Source organism: Entamoeba invadens (assembly GCF_000330505.1).
Source record: "Entamoeba invadens IP1 unplaced genomic scaffold scaff_1105074725849, whole genome shotgun sequence".
Lineage (NCBI taxonomy): Eukaryota > Evosea > Mastigamoebida > Endamoebidae > Entamoeba > Entamoeba invadens.
In genome coordinates, this window is record NW_004440189.1 from 283,227 (window position 1) to 293,509 (window position 10,283).

General features: G+C 34.9%; 8 protein-coding genes across 8 annotated transcripts; 3 read left to right on the forward strand and 5 right to left on the reverse strand.

Moving 5' to 3' along the window:
- Positions 1–8: 8 nt before the first annotated feature.
- On the reverse strand, positions 9–2,866 carry EIN_223870 (carmil, putative; the record flags this gene model as incomplete). Its single annotated transcript, XM_004254887.1, has 2 exons — positions 9–2,795; positions 2,857–2,866. Coding segments are annotated over 2 exons (2,797 nt in total), but the record flags the coding sequence as incomplete, so codon positions are not given.
- Positions 2,867–3,546: 680 nt separating this feature from the next.
- Positions 3,547–4,671, forward strand: EIN_223880 (proliferation-associated protein 2G4, putative; the record flags this gene model as incomplete). The annotated part of the gene is made up of 1 exon (XM_004254888.1): positions 3,547–4,671. One exon carries the CDS (start codon positions 3,547–3,549, stop codon positions 4,669–4,671), a length of 1,125 nt encoding a protein of 374 aa, XP_004254936.1.
- A 136-nt stretch (positions 4,672–4,807) lies between these two features.
- EIN_223890 (hypothetical protein) lies at positions 4,808–5,676 on the reverse strand (the record flags this gene model as incomplete). The annotated part of the gene is made up of 2 exons (XM_004254889.1): positions 4,808–4,923; positions 4,995–5,676. The coding sequence occupies 2 exons, from the start codon at positions 5,674–5,676 to the stop codon at positions 4,808–4,810; spliced, it is 798 nt and encodes a 265-aa protein (XP_004254937.1).
- Positions 5,677–5,746: 70 nt separating this feature from the next.
- Positions 5,747–6,491, reverse strand: EIN_223900 (hypothetical protein; the record flags this gene model as incomplete). Its single annotated transcript, XM_004254890.1, has 2 exons — positions 5,747–6,308; positions 6,379–6,491. The coding sequence occupies 2 exons, from the start codon at positions 6,489–6,491 to the stop codon at positions 5,747–5,749; spliced, it is 675 nt and encodes a 224-aa protein (XP_004254938.1).
- A 58-nt stretch (positions 6,492–6,549) lies between these two features.
- EIN_223910 (hypothetical protein) lies at positions 6,550–7,338 on the reverse strand (the record flags this gene model as incomplete). The annotated part of the gene is made up of 1 exon (XM_004254891.1): positions 6,550–7,338. One exon carries the CDS (start codon positions 7,336–7,338, stop codon positions 6,550–6,552), a length of 789 nt encoding a protein of 262 aa, XP_004254939.1.
- Positions 7,339–7,630: 292 nt separating this feature from the next.
- Positions 7,631–8,164, forward strand: EIN_223920 (hypothetical protein; the record flags this gene model as incomplete). Its single annotated transcript, XM_004254892.1, has 1 exon — positions 7,631–8,164. One exon carries the CDS (start codon positions 7,631–7,633, stop codon positions 8,162–8,164), a length of 534 nt encoding a protein of 177 aa, XP_004254940.1.
- Positions 8,165–8,230: 66 nt separating this feature from the next.
- Positions 8,231–8,719, reverse strand: EIN_223930 (hypothetical protein; the record flags this gene model as incomplete). The annotated part of the gene is made up of 1 exon (XM_004254893.1): positions 8,231–8,719. The coding sequence occupies one exon, from the start codon at positions 8,717–8,719 to the stop codon at positions 8,231–8,233; it is 489 nt and encodes a 162-aa protein (XP_004254941.1).
- A 152-nt stretch (positions 8,720–8,871) lies between these two features.
- On the forward strand, positions 8,872–9,417 carry EIN_223940 (60S ribosomal protein L24, putative; the record flags this gene model as incomplete). The annotated part of the gene is made up of 1 exon (XM_004254894.1): positions 8,872–9,417. One exon carries the CDS (start codon positions 8,872–8,874, stop codon positions 9,415–9,417), a length of 546 nt encoding a protein of 181 aa, XP_004254942.1.
- Positions 9,418–10,283: the final 866 nt, after the last annotated feature.

Here is a 10,283-nt window from a genome sequence, read left to right on the forward strand (position 1 = left end):
TTTCGGACCACCAGCAATTTTTAATGTCTTCAACCCAGTCCCGCCGGATATCAACTTGACTAAGGCCTTCACAACACGTTCTTTGTTACCAACAGAGAACAAGTTCTTTGAGAGATTGATGGATTCAAGGATAGTGTTTTGGCACAAAGACTCGAGTAAGTAGACCAACCCTTCTTCCCCAATGCCACTGTCTGAAATGTCCAAAAGTTTGACAGACTCCAGCCCAATGAATACCGTTGAAAACACTTTGACGCTTTCAACTTGGAAATCGGCTTGTCTCAAGTTGATGCTGACTTGAGAACAGTCGATGTCTTTAATGATATTCTTTAAGACATCACCAGGCATAACAACTCGGTTGAACTCTAAGATCTCGAGTTTCTTGCAGCAGTGGATATACTCTTGAAGATCTTGTGACGTCTTGTCGATCACTTTCAATGACATCTTCATCCCAGACAAATCAAGGACTTTGAGAAGTGGCATGTTTTGCAAAAACCTGAGCATTGAGGAAGTCTTTGGTACAGTAATGTCTCTCAAATAGATCTTTTCCAAGTCGGGAAAGTTCAACGGAAACTGTGAAGCAATAAACTCAATGCCAGCTGCTGGCAACTTCGCGCCAGACAAGTCGATCGTCTTCAAGTTTTTCTTGTCTTCAAGTAACTTCAACTTCCCTATCAAAGCGCCCGACAACTTTTCGTTCGTCAAGACATTTGAAAGGAAGAGTGACTGTAAGTGATACTTAGAGACTAAAGTACTGATCAACACTATAGCTTTCTCATCAATAATGTTATCAGAAACATCCAATTTCCTCAGTGGATGCTTTGGATTCTCATTATAAGCTTCAAATAGTACATCCCACCCTTTACCGACGTCTACATTCCGCAATCGGAGACTCTTAAGTACTTTATTCACTTTGACGTATTCAACTAGACCATCAAAGCATTTTAAGAGCGACATATCTTCCACTGAAACATCGGTAAACCACATGTTAGACTTCAAAGCAAAGAAGATTGGGATCAAGTCAATTGCAGTCAAGTTGTCTTCCTTAGCAGTCAAGTCGCCATTATAGAATCGAGACACTTTCATATGCTTACTCTCTTTGTCTTCTTCCTTAGCATTTTCAATAGCCCATCGCACAGATTGGTTGTACGGGTATTCTCTGAAGGAACATTGTGCTTCATAAACTCCAGTGAATCCGCCACACTTCGTGAATGTTCTGAGGGAGTACACATTAGTAAAGATATTCATATGGCTTTGGGGTGCTTCGATTTCAAACATGATCTTCTCATCTGGGAAGCTCGACTTGAAGGCTCTGATCATCGACGTTATGATCTCGTGGCATCGTGCAGTCGAACCAGTTAATTTCTCCGTCTTGTCCCCTCTCGCACATTCAAATGTGATGTTGTCCTCATTCATTTGCACTTTCGTCAACGCCAAACAATGGAAGGTTGCTTCAACTTCCCCAGTCCCTGTTAATATCCAGACATTGTGCAGTGACACAATGACAAACCCATTGATCGTTTGTTCCTTCTTCTTCTTTTTCTTGTCGACGCCTTCGTGTTCGGAAACATCAATTTTGGCGATATAGACTCCTTCCAAATTTCTCTCTTCCAAGAAGGTCTTGATCATCTTCTGTTGGTCCGATGTAAAATCAAACAAGAAATCAAGCTTGTCTTTGTGTTCCCCAATGGCCACCATAAAGCGACAAAACTTCTCTGATATATCAGTCGGGAACATACGGATGATTTCAGCACTTTTATGGCAAAGTTCCATGTGCAGCACCGAGACGGCTTCATTCGAAATAGTCAAACTATCGTCGAGCAAAAAGGTATAAGGCAGACTTGACGAGTTAATAATGAGCGATACAAATTTGTCATGAAGGGGTCTTGTATTACTTTTGAGTAACGCATCGACTCTTTTCATATACTCAGATCCCTTCCCTTTGAACCCATTACCAGACGCAAGGGTTTGTAAGATCTTAGCAATGAGTGCCAAATTTCGTTTGTTCTTCAAAGTGAGGGTCTCTGCAGTGCAAATCCCATACTTCTCTGGGTACATAAATGCTTGGATATAGAACTGATTCATGATGAAAAGACCAGTAGACACAAATCGAGAGTATTGACTGAGTTGTGGGAAGTACTCTTTGATCAACTCAGAGTGCATTTTGGCGACTAATTTAACACCATTGGGGAGTTGGTCCATCGTGGAATATATCACTTGCAACAACTCATTAGTTTTCTTGGTCAAGTTTTGTAAGTTTTTCTCAATGACCTTCTCGTCAGTGATTTTGTAGTCATCAATTTCTAAGTCCAATTTTTCATTAAAGAAATTTGTGAAGAATTTGGTGAAGTATCTCTTAATGAACGTCTTGCCCACTTTAAGGAAGAAGCATCGCGCTACATAAGAGGCTGTTGCACTTTCTTGGAAGAGTTCTAATTCACTTTGAGCAGCCTTGAATTCATCACGAAGGAAATCCATCAAGAACCAGACTCCTTTGTGGATGTAATACTGAAGATCGAACGTCGCTATCGCGATAGTCTCTTGTTTGTCTTCTTCAAAAAGGAGAGGTAAGATGTCGTGTGCTTCTGTAACAACAAAGTCAATGAAATTGATCATCACGTCCATCTCTCTCTTCGAGTAGATAATGTCTCTTTCATCTACTTTACCTGATAATGTGTCTTGAAGTGAAAATTTCATGACATATTGTTCTAACGGAGTGTATTCAGTCTTCAGGTTGTAGTCATAAAAGTTGTTTCCCGAATTCTCTGAAGTGTCGGAGTCGATTGAAGAACAGTCATCTAAGTGTTATTTATGTGTTGTATTGAAGGGGATTGTGTTTGTAATTGAAGAATCGCAAACTTGAGCTCATCACTGGATTCTATTTTTTCAGTTCCAAACAAGAAACTCAATTCAAAAGATTTTCAAAAATAAAACTGCCACTTTTGGGTTTGACGTTTTCGACTGATTTTTTCAATCGAAAAATATTTTATAATACTTTTAACTAGAATTTAACCTTTCAATTGTTCATAAAAAAAAACGATAACTATTATTATGATTTATTTTAATTAAAATTCATAAGATCAAAATATTTTTAATAAATACAGATTTTTAAAAATCGTTGCATTATGATTTGGTTTAATAGTTTAACCAGTTTAAAAATATTATAGATTTTCTTTTCGATACGAAACATCTCAGAAATTATAACCACATTTTTTAAGTTCTTGTTATAACTCTTTATTTTCCGTTATTTTTAAATTATGTATTAACACTACTTGTTGAGAATTGAAACATAACTTGTACCGTTGCAGTTATAAAGCCATTTAAACATATAATAAACAAGAACGCACTAATTCAATTACAATTAAGACACCAAATTGACAAACAAATTTCACACAAAAATACTTCAGACTCTATTTTTGCAAACTGTTTATAGTAAACAATATGGTTGCATATTAAAGTCTATTAGTATATCATTCAAAAGTATATAAGACTGAGTAAACCCTACAAAAGGTCAATAAAAAGTCGATTAACTGGGTATTTTTCATACAAATGAGCACTATCCACAAGCCAAAGAAGTCAGCCGTGAGCATCGAGAAGAGAGTCGCACAACACGAGAAGAAAGAGAGAGCTAAGGAAGATGCTGACATTAAGAAAGAAGCTGAAGACAAAGCACAAGAGGAAGAAGAAAGCCTTGAGAGTGTCACCGACCCACGTGTGATGGCTCATTACAATGATGCTGCCAAAATCGCGAATGCTGCTTTGAAATTAGCCGAAACCTTATGTGTAGAAGGAGCAGTCATTCATGACATTTGCACAAAAGTGAATGCTTATATCACTGAGGAATGTGGTAAAGTGTTCAAAGGGAAATACAACTATGAGAAGGGTATTGCTTTCCCTTGCTGCATTTCACTCAACAATTGCTGTGGATATTACTCCCCACTTGCTGATGACAAAACTGCAATCAAAAAGGGTGATTTGGTTAAGATCCAATTGGGCGCACACATCTCCGGATTTGTTGCTGAAGTTGCCAACACTATAGTAATTGGAGAAGCTGCCACTGGCGACAAACAGAAATTGATTGAAGCCGGATATTTGGCACTCAAAGAAGCAGTCACCAAGTTGGAAATTGGAGTTAACACTGCAGACATCTCCGCAGCTATTGATGCCGTTTGCAAGAAGTACGACGTCAAACCATTTGAGAACATCATCTCGCGTAATATGGAGAGATATGTGATCGATGGCCAGAAGTTCATCTTGAACGTTCTCCCAAAGAGTCCAAGTGATCATTTGACTATTGAAGCAAATGAAGTCTGGAATTTAGAAATTCAGTTGACCAGTGGAGCTGCTAAACCAATTGAAAGAGACACTAGAACTACTGTATTCAAGAGAAACGTCGAAGAGTCATATTTACTCAAGATGAAAGCGTCTCAAACCACATTCAGAGAGATCAACGACAAGTACCCAACATTCCCATTTGCTATTTCTATGCTTGAGAACGAAGCTAAAGCCAAATTAGGGTTAGTTGAAATGACTAAACACTCCTTGGTCGATGCATACAATGTTGTCTATGAAAAGACCGGAAATGTGTCGCAGTTCAAGGCCACTGTTATCATCACCGAGAAAGGAAAAGTCCTCTTGACCCCGATTGATGAACCAGCTACTCTTAAAAAATAATTGAATTGTTGTGGTATTATATTGTAATCAATAATTATAATTGTTCCTATTAATTGTTTTCTAATGATTCATTAGTAATGAAATTAATTATTGTTAACAATTTAGTTAAATGTATTAAAATGTATAGTTCTTTGTGCTAAATCATATTGAGGAAATTTGTAAGGCCACAAAGGGTCTGTGACACTGTACTGTTGCGTACAAGCTTTTGACGCGAACTTGTAGAATTTGAGATTACCAATTCGATAACTGGTGCTGAAGATAAGATATTTGTTGCTTTAACTATACAAGTATTATATATAAACTATATATATAGTAAGACAAACAATCGAAGGAGAAGATGTTGTTATCGAGAAACGAGCTGATGAAAAACGGTGCCAACACTTCTGATAAACATTGCATGATGTTTGACCTAAATATTGAAGACTCAAATTGGCTCAAAATTGTTTTTTCGAAGTAAGGGTAATTCCACCTTTTGTCTTCGTGACAAGTGAATTTCTCCAAAGCCATTCCAAGTTGTTTTGGTGTAAGTGGGACTACCTTTTTTGTTGTTTGTGAATAGAGAAGAGCGACAGTTGGTATTGCTACCATCAACAAAAATGATGAAGAAATACCGAAGAGTGTGAATTTGGTGATAAAGGCAAGAGGAATGATCACGAGACAACATCCCGCTGTTATGATTTTGATTACTTTCATCAAGTGATACAATACATTCTTCTGGTTGATGCCGATCATTTGCTCTGCAATTGGCTCGGCTCTGTAAAGTCGAGAAGTCACTTCGTGTGGCATCTCGTTATACTTTCTGTATAACACCTTTGCAAATTTGGTGAACCGACACTTCGTAAGAAACAACACATTTTTGCCAGTGAATGAGCTGAAGTACTTTAATATAATTAAATATCCATTAAACAATACGTGAAGAAAACACAACGGAAATACGTGCATAAATTTGAGTTCGTCTCTTTTAGCCTGGACACTACAAATTACTTTGGTTCTCAAAAATGGCATCTAGTTTATTTATAGAACTATATTATTATAATAAAAGTGCTATAAATATACAAGAAAAAAAGAGAACAAACTAATGTTTCCAAACGTTCTGTAAACATACATCATATTTGACTCTTTTACAGAAATCTTGAGTAAAAAACGGAGGAAAGAAGATGTTTTCAACGATCTTCATTGTGTATTTAGTGGGGTAAGCTTGTAAAAAGTCGAATTCATTGTATATTAGAGTCATCAAATTCTCTTTCCAAACAATAGAGGATCTTATGAGTGAATTCGTTTTAGGATCAATCACGGAACTTTTAGAACACACAAAGGACCTCCTGTCATACCCATGAAAGGGAGCAACAACACTGACTATCCCGTCCCAATTCTTATTGAAATCCTCAAAGTGATTCACTTCGTAAAAACACTTTGCTTGGAGAAGTTTTGTGGAGCTCAAAGATGTAATAAAGATATAAAACTCGCGAACTAATATAGGGAGAAAGATCAAAATTAAAACGAGTTTGCAAATACTTCGTTGCTCATTATTCACAAAATACGAAGATATGGCATCCCCTTTGAACTCGCTTGAAAATAGTTTATTATAGTTTATAGAAACCATAATTAACCCCACCACTAATAACACAATTTTCTCTCTTTTTGTTATTCACCTTTAAATAACAATATAAGTCTGAGAGTTTTGTTTGAATTATCGAAAGAACAAACGTGACGCGCATTAATTTGTCGAATACCAAACCCGTATACCCTCCACATTTCCAAATTGTGTATAACTCTTTCAGGCATTCCTCGGGCAACTGTAGTTCGTTTACAGTGCTCATTGTTATTATAAGTTCACTCGTTGCTAATATCATATATAACATTTTAAATAACAAAAAATTAAATTACTAAAACGGCTTCGAATAAAGAATCCCATAGCTTTCCAGTTAATAATAATCTATTCTTCGACTCATCATAAGCTATTCCATTAAACACATCCTCTCCTTTATTCCGTGAAATGTCACACCAGAACTCACTTATGACTTTTCCACTTACTAAATCAATGACACAAAGAACATCTTCATACCATATGTTGGCAAAAATTAAACCATTCACTGTTTGAAGCTCATTGATTCGTATCAGTTTGTTATTCCCACGTCTCACTCTGACTATGTGCTGTAATGTAAACGTCGTGGGTTCGACTAAATAAATACAGTCACTCCCATCACTAATCGCAAAAGTATTGTTAATACGGGTCATCCCCCACCCTTCTTGAATTACTTTTGGTATTTGAAGACTTCGTTTGTATTTCAAATCATATTTATTAAAAACATTGACAACACGATTCTTCCATGTCAGTTGATACATCTCGTCACCAAATATTGCAATACCTTCCCCAAACATCTTTTGGTCGAGTTTTGTCTTTGTTATAACATCACCACTCTTTTTATCAACTTTACGAATGGACGATTTCCCATAAAGTCCAGTTGACTCATACAATGTGTTATTTACTAGATTCAATCCTTGTGTGAAGGCTTTTGAGTCGTGGGGATACCGCTGAATGATGTCTAATCCTTTGTATAACTCGCTGTAATAATTGATTGCAATACATCGATCAATAAGTACACTTCCAACGGTTTTAATGTGAATAAAAACCAAAAGAAAATATGAGCATGCAAGTGATAACATAAAAAATTTTATGAATTTTTATTTAAGTTTACATTCAAATTTTTAACTCAAAATAACTTACAACAAATCACCACAAAAGGATAAAACAAATTTTATTACAATAGTACTCAATGATAATAAATAATAAATAATAAATTTATTATTAATTATTAACTTGAATTGAATAAAAATTTATTAGTATATTATATTACATTTTTAATTTGGTTATACAAATTATAATAGTATTATATTTAAATAATAAATTACTTATCACAAAAACAAAGAACAAATTTGGTTCAACTGATAAACCTAAATGCCTAAAGTCACTTTTGGAGCACCAAAAGAACAACACGAAAACATAGCGAAGCCGCAGAAAGAATTTCCGACACCGAGTCGTGAATGTGTTTCTAGTGGACCGATGCACAAACGCCTATTTATTGGGGGGATAGACCGCTCGATCACACAACAACAATTAAAAGAACAGTTCAAAAGGTATGGGACGGTAGAGAGTATAGAGTTCAAAGACAAAGAGGAAAAGGATACACTCTTTGCGTACATGGAATTCAATGCAAAGAACGATTTAGCACTCCATCAGTGTTTGTCATCACTGAATATGTTGAATTGGAAAGGCCACAAACTGACTGTTCAGTATGCACGAGACGATATTATGGTACAATACAGAGAGATGTGGAAAGAGAACATGCAAAACGATACAACTGACTTCAAGAAGAAGCGTGGTCTTCACACATTGATAAGACTCAAAAAGCAAAAGGCGAAGTTACACAAGCGGGAGTTAGAGAAACAAAAGGTAGCCCAAGTACAACCTGTTGATCAGCAAGTTGAGTGATTGTGTATTCTTCATTTGTTAGTAGATAAATTATAATTAAACAATTATAAATTAATAGTAAAATTACTAAATTAGAAATGGGTTCTGTGGAATTGATTGGTAACTTTCTGAGCGTGATTGGGGAGCGACTGGAAGTATGACAGAAGGTGATACACTTTGCTTTTGAATTGGTTCAACTGGCTTTTCATTTTGCGAAGCAATGATCTTTTGTATCTGAGAGTTTTTGTCTTGTTCCTTTTTCATCATCTGCTCAACGAATTCTTCAAGACGTTGGACACGTGATTTGAGCTCTTCGTTGTCTTCTTTGAGTTTAGTGATTTCTTCGAGGGAGCCTTGGTATTGATTGTCTTGAGTATTGTGTTGGTTCTGAAGAAGTTGATTAATAATATGTGAGTTGTAGAAGTTAGTTTCAGCGACATTGGACAATATTTGAACGAAATAATCATTCGCCTGTTTTTGTGAATCGGCGTACGCTTGTAATATATTGAAATTGTTTGTACTTTTCTCTATGGACACTTTAATAGTATCTGTTGCAGAAACTGGAGTCGTCGCCATATGTTTTTGAGTTTTTTTTGTTCCGAGTCATTTGAATGATTTTTCGATTAAAGCACTGAAAAAGAAGTGGAATAACATTTTTCAAAATGTTATAAAAAAACACAAAGAAAAGTAAAACCCTAATAATTGAATAAACTTGAATTGAGTAAACAATGAGAATCCAGAAGTGTTACTTCTGTGGTGGAAGTATATACCCAGGACATGGGATGATGTTTGTCCGTAATGACGGGTGCTGCTTCTGGTTTTGTAGGTCGAAGTGCCATAAGAGTTTCAAGATGAAACGTAACCCACGTAAGTTCAAATGGGCGCAGGCATACAGAATGACAACGGGTCGTGAGATGACCGTCGACAAGACACTCGACTTTGAAATGAAGAGAAACCGCCCAGTCAGATATAACAGAGAGTTGTACGCCAAGACTATCACGGCAATGAAACGTATCGAACAAATTAGACAGAGAAGAAGACTCACTCATTATATCGAACGTATCAGACCTGGCAAACAACAAGAAATTAGACAGAAGATCAAACATATCAACAAAAACATCGACTCGTTGCCATTGTTGAAATTAAGAGCTACAAAGTCGAGTGTCCCAATTTATAACCAACACTTGAAACGACGCGCAATTTTGAAGAAGGCCAACGAAACTCAGCAGAAGGTTACTGATAAGATGGAGACTGAGGAAATCGATAAAGTTTGAACGTTGTAATGATTGACTTTTTGATTATACAATTTGGTCGTATTTATGTTTTGTTCATATCACTTTTAACAACATCAAAGTCGGATCATTAAAATCACTTCACAAGAATAATAAAGTTGTTTGAACCTGTTTTGTCTATTAAACCACTTAACAAAAATAAATAGTTTTTTTATTAAAATATAACTATTTGTTGAGAACTTATTATTAACTATAATAAAATTAATTAATTATCATAACCATTTTTTTTGAAATAGTATATTTATATTAATAAAAATTAGTGAATTTATATAATTCAAATAATTACATAATACTAATAATTATGATAATCACTCAATAAATTTTATAATAATAAAGAAAATCAATGTTAATTTATATTAAATTACTAGACAAAATGATTTTTAATGTATTAAAGTTAAAAATGCTAAAAAAAATTCAACCGAAATCTTTCAAAAACAAAAAAATAGATTTATTTTAACTTAAACACATATCAAATAATTGTTTTGTCTTTCGCTCGTCTCACTGACTGAATGACAATCACTGCGACAAACGATACATTACTCTTGAAGGAATAAACGAGGTTAAACCTACATGGCTTTTCCAAGCTGGTCCTTCGTTCTGATTTTTGGATTGAAAACGGGTTTAAATATCAGTAGGTTTTCAAAACTATTACTTATTGGTATTTTTTTTATAATATAAAAGTATTGTTATTAATTTATTTATTAAAAAACTTGTATTGTTAATTATTAGTAATTTAATTATAATATGAATATATTTGTTTAATTTTTATTTATGTATTTTTTTATTAGATTGTAATTATTAAATATGAGATAATTGCATAAAAAATTTATTTGTTTTCTAATACAGTG